Raw genomic sequence first — 20458 nt, forward strand, 5'->3', positions numbered from 1 at the left:
AATTTCATTTCCCAGTGAATGGCCTGTTAATTTAGTTAAGTACCATGGTAGCTAGTAGTCCAGAAGGAAGAGGATAAACCGTAGAATAAAAATATGCTTTTGTCTTGAAATGTTGATGGATTCTGTTTTGTCTCTCTTGTATTTTTTTCTCCTTACTGTGGCTCATCCGTTATACTGTTGCTATAGTCTGCTTTGTGACTGACAGAGGCAGACCATGAAAATGCTATAAGCAGCTAACAATCACAAGACTGGACTTCAGCAACAGATGGATGCAAGCTTGGGATTATACTTAGCTATAATTATAGTGCAGTTGGCAATTCAGGGTGGGCAAACCTGATCCATCTTTAATTAGCTAATCCTAATGAAAACACTCTAGTCACTGGAACAGAACATACTTGTTACAAGTAATTTACCTTTTGCCATCGTGGTCAGACTGTTTCCACTGTGCCAGCAGTGTGTACTTATACACATTGCTCTGTAGGCACACCCACCCTATGATTACAAATTCTGTTGTCATTTTGCAAAGGTGAGGTAATGCGGTAACCTTCATCAGTTAGCAAAATGTAAACCTTTAGAAAGCTCGTTGTGTACTGGTAAGAATTCATTGCACAGCAAGAATGTGACACCTAGTGGATACACAGCATTTAAGAAATGCAGCTGGAATACTGACATTAAATGACCCTACCAAATGGAACAACAACTTTGCTGTAAGAAACGACAATGATTTTAAATGACTCTATGCATAGGGATAAAATAATTGGATAATGGAATGTTACTTTGGAAGCTTGAATGTGAAGAAGGTGTCAGGGCAGATGTCAGGCCAAGAAAGCCATACAGCTCCTAAAAGACAGAGACCAAATCCCACAGAGACATTGGAAGATTCTGATGTGATGGACTGGAATCAGATTTCAAACAAAACTCAAGTATAAAGTGAGTCTAAAAATCCCCTTTGTTAAATATACGTCCCTGTTTTCTTCACACTATCTTTGCAGGAGGTGAGTTTTCACAGTCAGAGACACTGAACAGTGAATAAACTGTACAGTTAGGCCACTGGGAGCCAGACTAGACTGAGATAGTTTGAAAAGTCCAATACATCCTGCCTGAACTACAGGTTTTATCTGTTACTGCCCAGTGCAGCATGTAGTACCTAGATTTCAAGTATTCATAGATCTGTGGTTGCCCAGATGCCCTACTTCCTTACTGCTTCAAGGCTATAATAGAAAACTTCAGTACCAGAAACTGACATTTTGTATAATCCCTATTCTCCTCTCTAAAATTTAAACATTTTAAATGCAAATACATTTCCAAATATCTGAAAAATGCATGCTGAATAAGTCAGATGCTAGAGCAAGGATAAAGCTTACCCCTTGGCAGCTGTTACATGTTGTTGGTCTGTACATCGGCTCTGAATACACTCTGAACCCGGGGGCTTTGACCTGCAGTCTCCTTCTCGTGGATAGGTACAAATGGAGTCAGCATGTGGGCAGCTGATTTGTACTGCTCTCGTTTTACCTGATAAACCATTATGAAGCTGCGAGGGAATCCTCTTGTGCAGTTTCTTAGTGCTTCTCTGCTACAGATGGACACGTTGAAAAGGAATTATCAGCACAACTTTAAGTTGCACCAGCAGAGGTTCAGGTTGAATATGAGGAAGAATTTCTTCTGAGAAAGAGCAGTGAGGCAGTGGCACAGGCTGCCCAGGGAGGTGGTGCAGTCACCGTCCCTGGAGGCGCTCAAGACCCGTGTGGACGTGGCACTGAGGGACGTGCTCAGTGGGCTGACAGACTAGATGATGCTGGAGGTCTTTTTCAACCTTAATGATTCTGTAGTTCTGTATCAGGCCGAAGCGCAGGATTTTTAAGCTCGATCTCCAGATATAAGCCTTGGCCTGACAGGAGACAACATGGGTACGAAAGGCGCGCAACACAGAAGGCTGAAGCGAGAGTTCACGCGGACAGAGCGGGCAGCACCGCCTCCGCCAATGGGAGGAGGAGGGCCGGCCCAGGCGCGGAGCCCGCCTTCCGGAGCCCGCCCCACCCTGCGGATGTGGCGCCGCGAGCCGGCGGTGAGTGGGAATCGGGTGGTGGGCCGTGCTGCCGGCGCCGCCGCTACCGCCGCCGTCGCGGGGGAGGAGCCTGCCCCCATCTGCCCAACCCGTGAGGCTCCCGGGGCGGGGAGAGTAACGGGCTGGGGGTCCGGGCGGGGCTGGGGGCGGCTTCTTCTTGGCTGCTGCGCGGGAGGGGTCGCGTCTGTCAGCGCGCTGAGGCCGTGCTGCTAGTGGAAAGGAGAGGGCTGCTGAGGGAAGCGGGCGGGCCGGCCTGCTGGGCCGCCATCACACGGCGGCAGCACGGTGGCCCGGCGGGCTGGGCAGAACTCGTATCCCGCTAGCCAGGCTTACCGCTCTGTGTGATTCCCGCTCTGCGAAAGTGGGAGAGTAGGGGTCCGACCGAGTCTGTGCCAGGCTGTGTGCACTGACTCAAGCTGACTACTTCGTTGTGTCCCGCTGACTCGGTGCTGGGTCTTGCATGTGCCGAATCAAACTGGGTTTGTGGTATCGACCTCGCAAGCACAGGTTTAAAGAGGGCTTCAGCGCACCTCTGTGTTTCAGAAGCAATCAGGCTGTGACAGCTGACAGCGGTCCTGCTCGCGCACTGCACTGACCGCGGGGATTGCGGATAAGCGGTAGGAGCGAGTTTCCAGAAGCGCGCTGTGAGTGCAGAGGCCGTGCTCAGGCTGGAAGGGATGGCTGGAAGTTGGCTGGTGCAGGCCCCGCTGCAGCTGGAACATCCAGCAGTGCTCCTCTGACGGGATGTGTGCAGTGTTCACCGAGTACCGGTGCCACTCAGTGTTGAAGCATGCACAGTGTGGCAGTTACTGTCTTTATGTATAAATGTACATAAAACAACAATGGAAAGTGAAGCAGTAAGGTGGAATGACTTGTCGGGGTGACGTAGTGAATCGCTGGCACCACGATTGCAATGCCTTATGACACTGATTGCATTTCCCTTTGTCTGACTCATTCTGCTTGTACAGATTTGCATCAGAAATCTTTTAAAAGTATTTTTTTAGTCTAATGCATTTTCTTTAAATGTTTGCATGCTCAGGCTGAGTGCTGTAAATCCAAATCAAGTAATTATCCCTGTAGATTTGTTTCTATAAAGAACTGAAGGCATAGTGTCGACTGAACAATTCAGTTTGGTGAATAATATTATACTTGAATAGTCTGTGCTGCTGCTTAGCACTTTATGACCGAACTTTGTCACAGAATACTTGGCTTATAACTTTCAACAAATCTTTTAATTGCTGTGAGCATAATTTGCTTGTCTGTATGAGAAGTGCCCTGCTCACCTACCAGAGGTGCTTTAAGTTTCCTTGGAATACTTGCTTAAAGCTTCACAAGATTAGCTGAGAAAGTACCTCCGTAAATGTATAATGTGTTTGCGTTCTTACCAGGAAAAGCTTATTTACTTTAGATAGCTGTTTGACTAATGTTCTCTTCTGTCAGTGTTTTCATTTGCTGATGATTATTATGCTGTAGGAAGTTGCAAGCTGGAGCTTTTATGCGAGTTCTTCCTTATTACTTTGTCTTTATGTATTTGTTTTCTTTCTCAAAAAACAGTTCTTTGCTATACATAGCAAAAACAGTTTCCAAACTTGGATAGTGAGATGTACGTGGCCCAAAAGATTGAAAGTATCTTGCTAAGTGACGGTCAGGGGTTATTCAAATGCTTTGTAGTACTCTCTTCAGTTGGTTCACTTAAATGGTCATCTGCCACTTTGCTAAGACAGATGCTAAGACAGACTCATAGTAAAATTTTACATTCTTTACATTCATATCTTTTATATATAAATATATATATATGCTGATATACTGTCATTTTTGTTTTGTTTTTATACTTAACAGGTTCTTAAAAGATGAAGGAAACCTGGTCTTTCTTAGATACTTTTGAGCCTAACTTCAGGCCTCTGGTAGTAATTGAGCTTGCAAAAGGCACAAAAAAGGAAACCATAGAATGGTTCACTAAAAGAATAGTGGACAAAAAAGCCAATGGAGGTGAGCATAACAGGATCTTCTGTAAAACTTTGTGATAGATTGGCTGTCATAATATGAAGACAGACAGAAAAATAGTTTTCACGTGATTCATTCACGTAATTACTGTTTAGCCAGTCCCATTCCATTCTTCAGTTTTGAAGTTGCTTGGTGTCATTTGAGAGTAGTGACGTAAGGTCATGTGCCTGCTGAAGTTTAGAATCCTTCCATCTTAGTTGTGAAAGAGGAGTAAACTCATGCAACTTAGATTTGTAGTAACTTAGTTACTTCCTGTATTCATCTTCTAGAGTGTGTTTCTCATGTTGACTAAGAGAAAGTTGTAAATCTTATCAAATAATTACCAAAATGAAGGTGCGGTACATCTATTATTCTGCCTTCAAGCCTTGGCTTCATGTTGTAGAATAAAACTGAGTTAGCAGGAAGCAAATTAATCTTGATAAATTCAAGTTGGCTTTTAATTATCTTTTTTCTACCTTGTATGTTTTCACACAGAGAATATTTCATTTCTTGGTGTTCCAATATGCTTCCAAGAATTGAAGTCAGTTTAACTTTGCTTTGTAATTCTTTAGAATTTTTTCTTTTCCCTTGGAAAGGCACTGTTTATGACTGTTGTATCTGACATCTGATGGTCAGTAAGCTTTCTGCAGATTTTGGATCTGTGACTATAGACTTGCTTGGAGGCCTATTTCAGATGTCTAGTATTCTTAAAACTAATGGGACTGCAGAAGCAATGATTGCTGATGTGATGTGAGCATTACAGGAGTAAATCCAGACTGTCCTCATTCTTACAATTAATTTTCAGTGGACGCTTCCACAGAAGCAATACTACAGCAGAGGGTAACCCTGCAAAATTCTGAGCACCATATGCTGTTGAAACCTTAATTCTTCATCGTTGTAAGGATACAGCTTCAGTGCTTCTGATGACTAGGGCCAGTATGATAGGTGTATGATACAGTTTTCTTTAGGTATAATTTTTATGCATTCTGTTCCTATTTTTCTTGTATTACTTCAAAGGTGCACAACTACTGATAAAACCATTGGTTACAGAAGATGGAGATGAAAATATTTATCTAATTGGAGCTTCCTATTTAAGGCTGTTGCTGGGAGCTGAAACTGTGGGTTTGGTGAAGGAGTGTAATGATAATTCAATGAGAAGTTTCACATACAGCAGTAGAAAAACTTTCAAAGACTTTGCAGGTAAGTGTTATTAAACTTCATCTATCATTACAAAGCCACGAGTACATTTATAATCAGTTTCACTATTAAATCTTTCATGTTTATCCCTTGGAGCGGTGTTATGATAGGATTGTTAACGTAGCTCTTGAAAAACGGGGATTTATTTTGAAAAAGTTTTATACTATATTACCTTATTTTTGTATTCTCATCACAATTAGTTGTCTCAAATAGTTTATCATTATGTTCTATAAACAGTAAAGAAAATATGCTGTGATAATTGATGTGAAATGCTTCCTGAAAAGCAGCAAGCATTTTTCAAGGCCATGCTGGATGCAGCTTTGAGCAGCCTGGTCTAGAGGAAAGTGTCCCTGCCTATAAAAGGGGGCTGGAACTACATGATCTTAAAGGTCCCTTCCAACCCAAATCATTCTATGATTCTATGGTTTTATTCATTTTTAGTTTTCTGAAAAATACTTTGGGAACTGTATAGCAGAAATGGATATAGAGATTCTGAGCTTGGCAAACAGTGGAAACTAACTGAGAGTCTTTCAGCAGGTCAACAGTATCTAGTATTTGCTGGTACACTATCCCAGTCTTCAGCAGTTTGTAATTCTTTGTGTTTGAATTCATTCTCTTAATTCACTTAAGTAGTCAAAAATGCAGTAGCAAATGTGTGCTAGTTATAGAAAGCTTCTTCCTATGATGTTCATTTTAATAAGTGGAGATTTTGCTAAAAGATGTTTGTTGGACTGGTCTTTTTTGGTAATTTTTTGCTGCCTCGGTTGTCTTATTATGCTGCACAATTTCTTACTACCTTCCTTTTTTATTTAGATGATAATCACAATTTCCTTACGATGTCAGAATGTCAGTATATCATCAAGCATGAGCTTGAAAACTTGAGAGCTAGGGATGAAAAAATGATCCCTGGATATCCACAGGCGAAGCTATATCCAGGAAAATCAATTGGTAAGTAAGGTAGTTTGTTGTCTGTGTCTCAGCATCTTGACTTTTTCCACCATGAAGAAATTCATGGTGGAAAAAAAGCCTTAATTTTCCTGCAATTAAGATAAACTCTTGAGATGTAAATCACACTACTAATTTATCGTGTTTTCTCAGATTTTCATGATGATGAAACAAGGGGCAATGAATGTAAAGTGTAACAAAGGAAATTCCAAGTAGATATTAAGAAAATGTTCTTTACAGTGAGAAAAATCAAGTATTGGAACAGAATCTTAGTTTGTGGGAATTCTGCCCTGGAAGACATTTAGATCTTAGTGACCTTGGACAAAACCCTGCACAGCTTGAATTAAGCTGGACCTCCTTTGAGCAGGAGGTTGGACCAGTTGATTTCCGTAGGATCATTGCATCCTGAGTCTTCCTGTGAGACTGAAATTCTTGCTTTACATTCTTTTTAGTTGAATAAATTTTCAAGTAAGTTGATGTTATCTATTATTTTTAGTTGGTACCCAAATAATTTGTGCTTTAAAAAAAAAAAAAAGCAAATGCCCAAACCTACAGCCAAACTGTTTTTTTTTAACAAAATCTACAGGGGAAGGCCACAGGAAGTCATTGAGATAAATGTGCTCCTGTTCATGAATAAGTATTTTATCGATAGTAAGTTTACTTGCTTCTTTTTGAGGTGAAGAATGTTGGTAGAATGACATATGTTTGTTGTTTCAAGAGTGGATTTATGACCTGTGAGTGTTGGATGGAGCATGCCCCGAGCAGTATCTTTATGGTAGCTTCAACTAGTCTATTGATAGAGATGCTACAGTTTCTTAGGAGCCAGTTTCTCTTCTAGAATCCCAATATCATTTTAATAACCGTGTTTTTATCCGTAACTGTCACCTAAGAAAATTCAAGGGAACTTTAGGATTGGTAAATACATTATGTAACCTATTTGCTGATATCAACTTTCTTGTATTTGGCAAGAGTACCAGTACTTCTTTTTCCTTCTAGTGAGAAGATTATTGACCAATGGCATTCTAGTTCAGATTTTCCCACTCCATGACAGAGAAGAATTGAAAAAGCTCCGACACACCTGGTATGGCCGAGTCAAAATTGGCTATCAGCCTTTAGGTATGTGAACACTTGCTCTGCTACGCATAAAGTGCAGGGTTTCTTCTGGAGTAATTTTCTCTTCAGTTGGTGTGAGAAGACCAAAGGTCCTTCCCAACTACTACTCCATCATTTAGCCTCTATAAAAGTGATTCTCCTGTGTGGAAAGTAAGTATTGTAACAAGAAGTCAGTTGTTTCACTTGGAATTCACCTTGCAATCTCCCTGTTTCACTAATAGTTTACCTTGGTACGTTCCCATTTCACTGAGTTTGTCTTGTCACCTTCCCAGATTCCCACTACAGTTCACCTTGTCTAATATTACCTTTCTGCCCAAGATGCTTTGTTAGTTGTCATGGGCTGAAGTTCGCTTAGACTTGCTGTTACTTCTCTTGGAGCCAAGAAGGTACTTTGTACATAGTTTCTTGACTCTAACCTATCTGGACTTGCTGACATGCATAGTCAAGGTCACTTCATCAAATTCTTCTTCATTCTAAAGTGCCTGTAGGATCATCTTCTGCTATGATGACTAGCACTGCAACTTTTCTGGGATGAAGTAGGAGCCTGAGAGGATCTGTAGGCTGCTGTCTCTCAGTTCATAACTATTTTCTTTCTTGAGGCTGCAGAAGTTCTGTGCTATCTAGACCTTTGGCCCAAGCAGAGCAGTTCAAACACCCTGGAGCATGCAGTTCAAAGACCCCATGACTATTTCTTGTAATATTGAGTTTTAAAATTTCACCCACTGTTCTTTTGGGCAGCCCCCTGACAGAGTTCAGGACATGAAATGGTGAGTTTGTCTGCTGATTCAGTGTCTGCACAGTTCCATCTTTGCAGCAGTCTCCTTTTAACAGAAGTGTCCCTATGCATCAGCAAATCAGTAGTGGACCAAGGCAAAACTATTTATTTTCAAATTAACTTTAGGTAGGAAGGCTCCTCTGTGTCTGGGGGGTTGACAAAACTGCACTGATTTTTATGCTTTTCAAAAGTGTGAGTTGTTGGTTGCTAGATTCAGTTGAGTGGACTATATACACTGAGAAAGTTCAAAATGAAATCAAGTTTTAATCTGACAAATGTGGAGAGAGTTAAATTTTGAATTTGCTGAAACGCTGTGAACTTGATATGAAAAAGAAAAAAACTAAGAGTTTGCCTGCTTAATAATCTCTTGGTCCAGCGGTTACTTGAGATTCTTCCTTGAGCTATAGAAGTTAAGGATCTGGCTCAACAATTCCTGCCTCCAGACTAGAAGATTCTGCTCTATACTCTTCTCTTGTTTATACAGGAGAGGTTCTTTTTGAATGACATCAAATACGCAAAAAGTTTAAAAGTAAATTCTGCTAACCCTGCTATATATGTACTAATTTAGGGATCTCTTCTATGTTGTGCACGTGGAGTGTGAAATGATGCTAGTGGTCTATACTAAAACTCATTTAATAATAAGTTCTTGATTAATTGAAAAAGATTTTGGCATACTGATTTTTCTGTTTGTTTGCCTTCTCCTCTGGCTTTCAGAGGCTTATCTGATTGGCAGCTATGAATTTCTGCTGCAGTTTTCTGTAAACTGCATGCCATACCAGTATTCTGGCATTGCACACAAGCTTTTGATCTAGTCTTTCATGCAGAACACAAGTACAGTGTCAGTTCACAGGCCGTGATATTTTATTACGTGAGTGAATACGTAGCGGTGATATGCAACTATAAAGGATCAGGTCTTCCAGGGAGGCAAAGATTAAAGCAGATTTGAGCACTCTAAACTCAGTGTGCTAGTTATTTCTAAATCTTAAGAAGTGATGGCATGTCTAGATCATGATGGGTAGCACTCTACAATCTTTTTGTTACTGGTAATTTAAGCGAGATCTTGTTTTCCAAGGAGATCGTGCATCTGTCGTGTCCATTAGGACTGCACTATCCAAACTTCTAGAACGCTTGAGCAGGCAACCTCAGTGAGCGCGATTGTGTGTTTTGTGTATTGATTTTCTGCTGAAAGGAATGTCTCAGCCTCTGTGCGTTTTTAGATGTGTTTAAGAACTCAGTATATTTTTCTGTCTATTCCTTTCGTTCGGTGAGGGCTGGCAAAGCACAGCTAGATCTTTTAACACTGCAAACTGAAACAAATTTGGTTCCCATGTCTACATATGCTGCTGAGAAATTTTAGAAGTGTCACTTACTTGGTATAAAAAAAAAACACAACCTTATATGCCACCCTAGCCGTTCCTTTATAGATTCTGTTTTTAAGAATACTAGTTTTTCTTCTGCTCTGGATACTGTAGGTATTGAGGTATTTGGCTTCCCTACTATCTGAGTATATGTATGCATTTGTATGACATAACGCAAATAACCTCCTCTGGGTTTGGAATGTAGGAGAGGGAGAAACAAGCAAAGAAACAAAAACAACAGATCAGAAAACATAAATTTGGGCAAGGGATTAATTTGTGTTCAAGTTTGGTATTTATTGTGCTTATATGTCTATTGAGTATCTTAATGGAGACATTTTTCTCTGCAGATGAGATACGCTCCTACTTTGGTGAAACCATCGCTCTCTACTTTGGCTTCTTAGAGTATTTCACGTTTGCATTGATTCCGATGGCTGTCATTGGAATCCCTTACTATGTGTTTGCATGGGAGGATTATGACAAATATGTAATGTTTGCCACATTCAACCTGCTGTGGTCCACTGTGATCCTGGAAGTTTGGAAGCGGATTTGCGCAGTGATGACGTACCGCTGGGGGACACTGTTGATGAAGAGGCAGTTTGAAGAACCAAGGCCAGGTTTCCACGGTGCTTTGGGTATCAATCCTGTCACTGGGAAGGAGGAACCGGTGTACTCCAGTATTAAGAGACAGTTACGCATTTATCTGGTGTCCGTACCGTTTGTGTGCCTTTGCCTCTACTTCTCGCTGTACGTGATGATGATTTACTTCGACTTGGAACAGTGGGCTCTGGATTATCATGAGGAGAATAAGTCCACCTTCAGCAGCTTGATGCTCTATGTGCCCAGTATCATATATGCTGTCGTGATTGAAGTTATGAACCGTATCTATAGGTATGCTGCTGAATTCTTAACATCGTGGGGTAAGAAAACTATTTTTTATTCTTATTTGTACATTATGATTTAGAATCACAAATGTTTAGGACTTACTTTACTGTGAGGTAAAAGAGCTGGCCATTTTCACTTCTTTCTTTTATTCGGAGTGTTACGAGATAGCAGTTTCATGTTTGGTTTAATTTGGTCTGAGTCTAGCAGAAGGGACGATCGTGCCTTCCTCTTCAACCTTTCTCTGATGCCAGTCTCCCTTCTCTGAATTAGTTCTTTCTTGGGCAAGCAATATGGCTAATGTAGCCTAAGGGAGGAGATGAGATCATCAGGGTAGGAGATTAGAGGTAGACAGCAGAGGAGACTGTCCTGGCATCTTTGCTCCATAGTTTGATGAATATTATCTTTGTGTACTGATACATCATTGCAGAGGATAGAGGAACTGATAATAGAATAAAGTCTAAAAACATAAACAAAACTGTCTTACAATAATGTTTGTGTATATTGTATGTATAATGAAAATTGAGATTTCACATCCTTATCAAGATATTTTCTTCTGGGCACTCTCATGGGAGAGTGAACAGATTAGGAGTTCATCTGGTTGTCTCCCACCTGACTTATTTCAGCTAAGATCTGACGTTAGCAGCTGAACTGGCAGAGCATAGGAAAAAATCTGGGTATGGAGGCTGGCAACCAGGGAAGTTGCAGGGTCTGTGCATTGCCATTGCTGCTACTGAAGAAGTGGTGGTACAGTACAAATTGTTATTGCTGTAAATTATTGGAGGGACTAATCCTAATACACTACTACTAAAATGATTTCTAGGTGGAAAAAATGTTCCTGTTTTGTATAACAGTGTTTAGTACACTGTGTGTGCTTCTGCTGTTTACTAATGAGTAATTTTGTTGATATATATATATATATATTTTTTTTTTTTTTTAGAAAATCACAGGCTGGAGTCTTCATATCAGAATCATTTAATTCTGAAGGTTTTAGTGGTAAGTAGGTAGCGTGAGGAGTAAAAGGTTATTTAAAAAGGGAAGTTCAGTGTTTTATTTGTATTTTCCCAGCATTCCTGCTTTGACTTTCAGTTTTGTTCAGTGCCAAATAATTTGATTAAACAGGATTTGTGTTGTGGTTGCAGTGACTGCTAGGCTGTATAAATACCTTGTTTTATATTGCACAGTTAGTTGTTGTTTTTGAGTTGATTGTCCTTTCATTAGGATTCTGGATATGTAATGTAGTTACATTCTCTGTATATATACATATATTTTTCTTTTAGTTGTTGTGGTCCTGGCTTCAACTGGGAATGATTCCTTTTGGCTTTTGCAACATTTTATGGTAAACTGTGTTTTAAGAAGTTCACACATTAACGTGCATTTGTACTAGGTTCAACCAGCTGATCAGAGGAGACTGGATATACTTGCCCATTATTCTGCTTGCGTACAGCTCATAGCATATACTGATAATTTACCTCGGGTCACTGAATCAGTTGCTTTTGCGTGCATACATACCTACTGTGAAGTGCATAGGAGGGGACTAGGTGCTTGTATTGGTTTTACGAGGCTGTGCTGTAAATCTTGAGAAAAGTTCTCTTCTACTTTGGTGCCCGATTATGATTTTTCAGGTACAACACTGTGACTTATTTCTCATTGTAGTAGTAGAGAATATTATTCTTGGGCATAAAACCTCCTGAGCTGGTTAAGCGTAAAGCTAATGTCAAGTGAGGATCAGTTATACAGATCTAAAGAGATGTCTTCCAACAAATAGATTTTGACAACATTTTAATTTGAAAAAAGTCATCACCCTGAACTAAGATCAATGCCAAATTGTGGAAGATGAGTAGAAGATGACAGGTGTTTAAAGTGTTCACATTTCATAGTTCAAATGTATAACACGTTGTATATTGTGCTTTAGGAAGGCATTGAGGTAATTTAATGGAAATAAGAGTAGGATCAATAGGATCAGAATTATTTTTTTCTGATGTAGTTTTAAAGCTGATAAAGACATTTAATTTAATGGACAGTTTGTATCCCTGTGATATCAGAGTAACTGTTAGATGATAGTTGGCATTTTTTTCTCAAGCCATGAATTTCTACTTGCATAATAACAAATATTTTCATTTGCAGTTCAACTTCTTGAATTGTTTTGCATCTCTCTTCTACATTGCTTTTGTGCTGTTTGATATGAAACTTCTGAGACAGGTGAGTTACTCAAACACTAAAAACAGTGATGCAGCTAGGAAAATAAAGGATTGCTTGAAATAGCACTGATTTTTCAGTTGTTTTTCTAAATATGTACATGTGTGTATTGTTGTTGTCAAGTTTATATTTTCTTATGAATACAGCTCCGTATTTCAATTCATCTCGCACAGTTGCAGAATGATAACAGAGTAATGTAGAGCGATCATTTTTCTCCTTGCAGATGAGAAAAAGAAATTGATTACTCCCTCACACTGATGAGGCTGAGGAATTTTCATTTCCTCTTCCTTTATGCTAGAAAGTGTTTTTCTTTATAGTTCTTATTGAGAAGCTCCTGAGGATAGGAGTATTAAGTTTATTACTACAGTGAGAAATTGAAAATAAATAGAAACAACAATAATTTGTCATTGGTATTTTAAATCAGTTTTCTGTTGTTAATACTGCTTGAAATGAAATGCATGAAAATCAAGTAAAAGTAATTATTCCTTTGACTGTAGAAACTTAATATGTATTTTTTAAGTCCATTGTTTACCTCTGTTAGTGATAAAAGATGTATTGTTAAGTGTTTAGCTTTCATTGGACTTTCTGTACTGTCTCCAAGACGTATGAGGACCCACTAAATAGTTAATTATCTGAAGACCTATTTAGTTCTTTTCAGCACATTGCAAAGAATGGGAACCAGAGCAGCTATCCTTCTCACTTGCTATTGCTAGTTTTATTATGCTGGCTGCTTTTGTTGTGATGTAACATCTTGCAGTGTTAATAGAACACACAAAATTGGAAACGATCACAGACTTATTGCAGGTCTATTAATTGTTTTTTTTTGTTTGTTTGTTTTTTTGTTTTTTTAGAGCTTGGCCACTTTGCTGATAACTTCACAGATCCTCAATCAGTTTGCAGAATCCCTGCTTCCTTACTGGCTCCAGAAGAGACATGTGAAGAAGATGAAGAAACACACACGTTCTCTGAAAACAGATACAGACCTGTCATTAGTGGAACAAGTGAACTTGGAGAAAGAAATGGGCACCTATTTTGTACGTTGAATATGCTCATATGTTGTTAGAACATATATTTTGCTAGATTATATGCTGCTAAAAAGTGGTTTCAGGTGAATTGTTGTTAGCTGCAATGTAGTACATTAGAGTAGAAATAGCTGTTTTATTTCAGAAGGAACGCTGAATACATGATAAGTATAGTTTGACCTCTTGGCAGCAGTCATAATGTTCTTTTTAGAAATAAAGAGCAGAGCAGAGTAAGGAATTGCTTGTTTCTCATTATAGAATGTGATAGCAATTGTTGCTTTTGAAACAGGAGATCATTTTTGTCAATTCACTGGGGGATAAGCTACACTTGCAGAATACTAGTGCCCAAATTATATCTTGCAAGGGAAGCCCTGGTGTCTAGATTTTATTCTTATGTGGTGGAACTTAGAATTCCTACTACTTACTGTATTGATCTCTCTGTTACATCACCCAAACACAAAAAGGTGGGTTACTACGTCCAGAGCAAAGGCCCTTCATTATGCTTGGAGCAGTCATCTTTTTCCGCTGTTGTCTTTTGAATTATTTTTAGCCCTAGTAGTAAGAGCTACAAGGGCTACAAAACAAACAAACAAAACCAACAAACAACCAAGCAGCAGAAATGTAACTGCATGTTTCTTCTACTGAAAGATCTGGGTACTCCTGTTTACTTAAGGAAGTCAATTTTTGTTTGTCATTCTCTCTGCCACCTGTTTCTGCTTTTCTATTTCTCTATCTCTGTCTAACACTCACTAGAGATTTCTTGTTCTTTGGAGCCTGTTTACACCTTCTGGCTTGGTCCCAGAAGTTCCCACTGGCACAACAGGTGCTGCAGTCCTGGAATAGCCCAACTGCTATACTTGCTATCTTCTACATTCCTCCTAATCCAGCAGTGTTTCCAACCATCTCCTGTGCTGGACTTGGCAGTCATCGTTCACAAAGGCAACATAAAACTACTCTAAGGGTTAAATTGGTGAGCACAGTAGCCAGTGCAACCTAAGAAGCAGAAGAGATCAACTCTTTAGGCCAATACTACTGCTGAAAGCTTTTGCTTCTTGAAATTACAGCTTTGGTATTTGTGCTGTCTTCCTATCTCAGTTTCTGATGGCTCCATAGTCAGTAAGCACATGACAAACAACACAGAATCAGATCATCAGTTTTACCTGTGTTGTTTTTAGGATTTCCTTCTCACCAACCACAAAGTTTTAAGATGTATTTGTATCATCTTATTACGTTAAACTGGTAAGTTTTCTTGGAATAGGTCTTGCTTAGTATATTACTGTCCCCACCATACTTCTTGATTTGAATTTGGTTGATTTGTTTCACTATATTTAACACATGTTGTGGAATTCATTGCTTGGTGTTCTAGAGGAGTTGACAAAATGCAGTAGTGTCTATGTTAAGGCCTTATAGAGTGCCTGACAGCTTGTTCCATCAAAGGCTGCAAGCACAGACACAAGGGATTTAGTGCTTTATGCCTTTACAGAGTAAGAATTAGATGTAGGTCATGTACTTTTTATGTAAGAAGTAGAGAACATCAGAGTTAGAAATTTATTTTGAAACGTGAGAGTGCCATGAACTGGGAAATGGAAATACTACCTTTGCAGCTGAATAACTGTACTAACGTTTCCCTGGGAGTGTTGGTATTTCTCACTTTATGTATGGGGAGGTAGAGTGACACAGAGCACACCTGTCTTACAGTGGAGAGCACGACAGAAATCTTCAAGTTAGTGTCTGAGCTATTAAATCAGCATGGTCCAGCAAGGAGCCCGAAAACGTGCCAGCGCAGATCCAAGGGTATGAATTGGCAGCAGGCGTCGACTTGCCTGACAGAATAAGCTGTGGCTCCTAGAGCTGAGCTGACTTCTGGTTCTGAGCTGGCACATACAAAGCCAGTGTGGTGTCTGAATCCTGCTGGCCAGTGCCTCTTGCAGATCAGATGTATCTGCACCTGTTGTGTGGTCATACCTTGAATCATTTTCCAAGGGGAAACAATAGGTCAGTTGTGAGGTTATTACTTTGCCTTTGAGTTGCCCATTTCATGCCTTAGTTTCAGTCTGGTACACAGTGTATTCAATGCCTTAGATTTTAATTTCAATCTAAATATTTTGATTGTGCTGTATTTGTGTATATAGTATACATGGTATTAGACCACTTGTTTCTAAGTGTTGAGCTGTCAGCAGAAGAGTATTACTGAAATTACATCTGTCACAAGGGGGAAGCATTTGACTATGTATAGTAACTGAAGAGTCCAGCAGGAGTGTTGACAGAATTCTGTGTTTCAGGATCTTTTCTTTCCTTTTCCTTTCTTCACTTTCCCTTTAATATTCTAATTTCTCTTTGCCCTCCTTGCCCTCTCCCCTCACCCCCTTTTTGTGTCTCTCCAGCCGTTCAACTGATTTAAGGTATAAAAGCTTGTAGTCCTTATTTCACCTCTGTTTCTCTCCTAGTTCATTTTGAATCCTAGATTGCTTTGTTGATTGTGTTTCCTTGATGCCATAGATTGTGCTGCTCCTGCAGTTAGGGCAACAGGAGGTTGATAACAGTGATAATAGCACAGTTAACATCCTGTCAGATGTTTCCTTCATAAAGTGTTGTAAATCAAATAGGAGAAAAGTAAATGCTCGTTTTATTTTCAGACTGCTGTGCTGATAAGTCGGTAGGTACTGAGCAAGAAAATGAGAAGAAAGCAGTGAAAGTGCTGTGCAGTTACCAGGGGGAGAATTATAAAGTGACACACTGCTCCTTGCTTGAAACATGTAACTGATAGCAGGGACAAATGTGTGACTGCCACTCCAGTGAGTGATGCTGCACAAATGCCGCTAAGGAAGGCCTTGCTAAAATTCAGAGTTCATACAGGAAATCTCTGTGGAAAAAAATCTCAATGAATCTAAACATTACACAGCTCCTCAAGGTCTTGCCTGCAGAGCAGGTCTGTTCGTATGTGAGATGTGAAAATGAGCTTGAATGAGGAATGTAGCTAATGAGTGGCCCATGTTGATCTCTGAGCTTGCTGGCTTCTGCTGTCTGTTTACTAGAACAAGAGCACCAGGTGCTAGAGGTGGCAGTTGGTTTAATTGTCATCAGCCAAAAGGTTAGAAAGTTGTGTCTATGGTGCATGGAACCAGAACTAATGTTAGATTTCCTGTACTGATCTCAGTTACTGTCAAATCTTTATTGATAGTTCTGTTGGTTCGTTTATTTCATTTTGAAAGAGAAGAAAATGTGTGGGTCTGGATGAATACCAAATAGCTGTATCCTTGTTTAAGTACTTTATGATATTTCATCACCCTTTGTTCAGAGAACACATGGAACAAAATCAACCCTTTTCTTTAGAAATTATTGGTTTATTCTTCGTTTTCATGAATAATTGCTGCAATCACAGAAAACTATTATTAATACAACAAAATTACTATGTAAATATGTGTAAAGACCTACATGTGAATACTTAATCAGCATTTAAGTACCCAAATTGTTGATTCAAAAACAAGGAGATAGATGTATTGCAGTTTTGCCAGAATAGGGCTTTTTGTTTGCATTAATTGTTCCTTTCAGAAGCCAATGCTACATTTTGACATTTTAGCCTTCAAGTAGGCAATTAATTCTGACTTACTCATTTGAAATAGACGGGTTGCCTGTTTGAAACCTATGTTTCTGGTTAGATCTTTCCTGGACAGTCTGAAGTACTAGGCCTATTAGTAAGAGCATTGTGAGGAGAATGTTCTGCCAGTTACATGAATGATGCTGTTTTCTTGTCCTACCCTGCTCTTTCAGTAGCTGTTTCACTAGAATAGTCAGGAACTTAGAGTGAGTCTGTTTATACAATTACTTATATACTTTATGTAATACGGATCAGTGAATGTTACAGACAGTGCATTAGGCAAAAGGAAAAACCTTGGCCTCCCCATATTAAAAAGTTTTGATTGTAAAAATTACTAGAGAGGCTGTCTTTTTTCCTAATTCTGGTCATTGCCACACAGATAATTTGACATGAGGAAGCATGTTTATAGCTGTATTATTAATTCCACATCTTCATGTATTTTTTGTGAGTAAAAGTTGCTCTTTTTTTTTTTTCTTTCTTCCTCTGTTTTCCAGGGTACTTTTGATGATTACTTGGAGTTGTTTTTACAGTTTGGCTACGTCAGTCTTTTCTCGTGTGTTTATCCGCTGGCCGCTGTCTTTGCAGTGTTAAACAACATCACAGAGATATATTCTGATGCTTTAAAGATGTGTAGAGTCTACAAGCGTCCGTTTGCAGAACCCACAGCAAATATTGGTGTTTGGCAGGTAAGCTTTGTTTCTTTTCTAGGCATTTATTATAAATGATGTTTCAGCAGATTTAAGCTGTGTTTCATCATCAGCTGCTTTTAACTTTTAGTAGGCGCTTTGTCATTTCAGTGTCCTATGATATTATCCCACTGTAGTACATTTTGTTAGGTTTTCAACCACGTGTAATTTTCAGTTGCCTTTGAAAAGAAAGTAAATCCTTTCATTACTACTTGTATGTATGTATGTTGTGATTCTGTTGCAATACTGACAAAGCAAAGCTGCCAGTACAGGACTGCCTAGTAATTCATAGCAAAATTATTCTGAAATTGGTAACCTGTGGGCTATCTCAGGAGCATGGAGCTCATCTCATGTAGTTTCAGAAAATTGAAGAATGATAGGTAAGTACTCAGAATCCTGAGTTATGCTTGGCTGTGTGCTCTCATGGGTACTGGTACTCAAGCTGACTAATTTTGAAATAGCTTAGATCTTTGTGAAGAGGCTGTACTTTTCTATAGAGGTGTAATTTACTTAAACGGTTTCACACTAGAAGTCGGTGAAGGATTTTCTGACCTCAGTTGTTTAATGATGTGCTTGTGCTAATGATGTGCACCAGCTAGTTTGGGACCTCCTGAGTAGACTGTGTTAGTAAACTGATTCTGACCAATAAAAACTCTGCAGAACTCGTCCAAACTCAGAGGTGTTACTGGTAGAAAGAATGGCCAGTTGTATCCAAAGATGTAAGTTTTCTGTAACAGCAATGTAGAAGGCTGGAGGAAAGGTCTAGGAGATGATCTGTATTCTAGTTTAAGTTTTCTGTTGATGCGTGGTGAAGACAGAGGACAGAATAGAGTAGTAGTTTGTTTAATTTGATGTTAGCAAACTATTTTACGTGGGAAGGTAGAGCAAGGCTGAAATATTTCTGTTAAAGAAATACTGGAATTATTTTATCATGGGAGCTGAGTCAACAGCTTACTGTCAAGGAGAAAGTTACTTCTGCTAATTCATTGTGATAATTGCTACATTTCCATATCGGCTTTTCTCATTCAAGAGGAATGAGTAATCACTGTATTGCAAAAGCAGTTGTCATACTGTATTTTCAGGCATTTTGTGGGAACTCTATATACAAGAGCTCCACAGACTCGCATGTTTACAGGTAAACCTTTCTTTCAACAAATCCAACAGCTACATTCATCTTGAAAAACGGATTGCTATTTTAGAAAGGTTCTGAACCACTACGTTTTCTGATCGCTTACCATAAGGACGAAACAAAGCCAGAGTGCTGGGACTGTTAGTTCCTCTAGTTTTGCCTTTTTTCTTTTATTTTGAAAGAAATATGTGTTCAAGAGTAAAAGGATACAGAGTCTTTTGTGTGTTCACATTGAGTTATGAAGATACCAAGGTTATGATGCTTTCCTGACCATGTTTTTTGTTTAATTTCTTTTTTTCCTTGAGGATTATTCTGAATTCTTTCAGGAGGTGATTGGATATTGCCTCCATCTAGGATGTTACTGGTCTTTAAATACACATACACACACAGATGCATTAAATTACAGAAAAATTCAGGGTTGCCAGGTGTGCTCTGTGGTATTACAAACCTTGTTGTGGTTGTGTTGTTGCCCATTTTTATGGTTGACATAGTGTAGATGACTTGCCAAGCTAGTCTACATTATGGAAGTCAAAAGATGGAGAGGAAAAAAAAAAAAGTAATGACTCTTCTGAGGATTTCATGGAGAGGGAGGGAGAAATTTTGTAGAGCACTTTGGGAGTAAATCCGAGATAATGGTCATAACTGTGAATGTGTTTGTGTCTTATTTCAGTTGGCTTTTGAAACTATGAGTGTAATATCAGTAGTTACTAACTGCATACTGATTGGAATGTCTCCACAAGTGAATGCCCTTTTCCCAGACTCAAAAATGGATCTTGTTCTGACTGTGGCACTGGTAGAGGTAAGTCTGACTTCAAATAGAGTTCAGATATATGTTTTAATAGGAAACAGCATGAAGAACAGTGGAAATTATACCAGTAAGTAGATAAAAATCTGCTTATTTTAAAAGGACTTAAGAGTTTTCCCTGCAGAGTGTTAAAACCTTGCTTTTTATTTTCTGTGTTTTCCTGTACTGTGAATGTTGTTGCTACACTTTTGCAATACGTTCTTCTTCTTTATGAATGTTTCCCATAATGACTTATCTGAAACAAGTATGTAGAAGGACTGAGTACGAGTGATTGTAAGACCATCTGAGCTTTATGTTTTCCTAATTCTATGTAGTAAACACTTGAGTTTCTTTTCAGGCAAATGACTGGCCATTTTACATCTCAACAGATTGTAGATCATTGTCCTTATGTATCTTTCTATTATTCCAATTTAAAAATGATGTTATTCTAATTTCCAGGAATATAGGGGGTTTTTGTGTTTGTGTATAGTTGTTGAATTGCCTTGTAGAGGTATAGCCTCTATATTACTTCTGTGTTGTTGTTACAGATGTTGTGGGTTATGCAGTAAATTATGTGCTTGCTTAAAGTTTGCAGTTAACTCTAGATCTTAATCACACGTCAACTGGTTTACTGAAGTTTGAGTCTACCTACAACCTGATGCATTTTTCTATTATGCATGTGTGAACATTTGCATTAGCCTTAGTGAAATGTTTGAATGTAAAAC

At 39.0% G+C, this 20458-nt stretch overlaps 1 protein-coding gene across 4 annotated transcripts in view; it reads left to right on the plus strand.

Annotated features, from left to right (window-relative positions):
* Positions 1-1999: 1999 nt before the first annotated feature.
* Positions 2000-20458, plus strand: part of ANO10 (anoctamin 10) — a 114306-nt gene continuing 95847 nt past the window's right edge. For 2 of the 4 annotated variants that reach the window (XM_052695895.1, XM_052695899.1), the window contains exons 1-11: positions 2000-2065; positions 3905-4054; positions 5066-5248; positions 6059-6193; positions 7187-7306; positions 9784-10353; positions 11256-11311; positions 12443-12517; positions 13366-13548; positions 17629-17820; positions 19620-19748. In XM_052695895.1, the coding sequence (XP_052551855.1) occupies positions 3916-4054; positions 5066-5248; positions 6059-6193; positions 7187-7306; positions 9784-10353; positions 11256-11311; positions 12443-12517; positions 13366-13548; positions 17629-17820; positions 19620-19748 (1782 nt within the window). In that variant the 5' untranslated portion in view covers positions 2000-2065; positions 3905-3915. Of the gene's footprint in view, positions 2157-2266; positions 2407-3904; positions 4055-5065; positions 5249-6058; positions 6194-7186; positions 7307-9783; positions 10354-11255; positions 11312-12442; positions 12518-13365; positions 13549-17628; positions 17821-19619; positions 19749-20458 lie in introns of those variants that run through there. The other 2 variants (XM_052695896.1, XM_052695898.1) reach the window with 2 other exon arrangements.

The sequence above is a fragment of the Tympanuchus pallidicinctus genome, unplaced genomic scaffold, assembly GCF_026119805.1.
Source record: "Tympanuchus pallidicinctus isolate F22 unplaced genomic scaffold, pur_lepc_1.0 scaffold3, whole genome shotgun sequence".
Classification (NCBI taxonomy): Eukaryota; Metazoa; Chordata; class Aves; order Galliformes; family Phasianidae; genus Tympanuchus; species Tympanuchus pallidicinctus.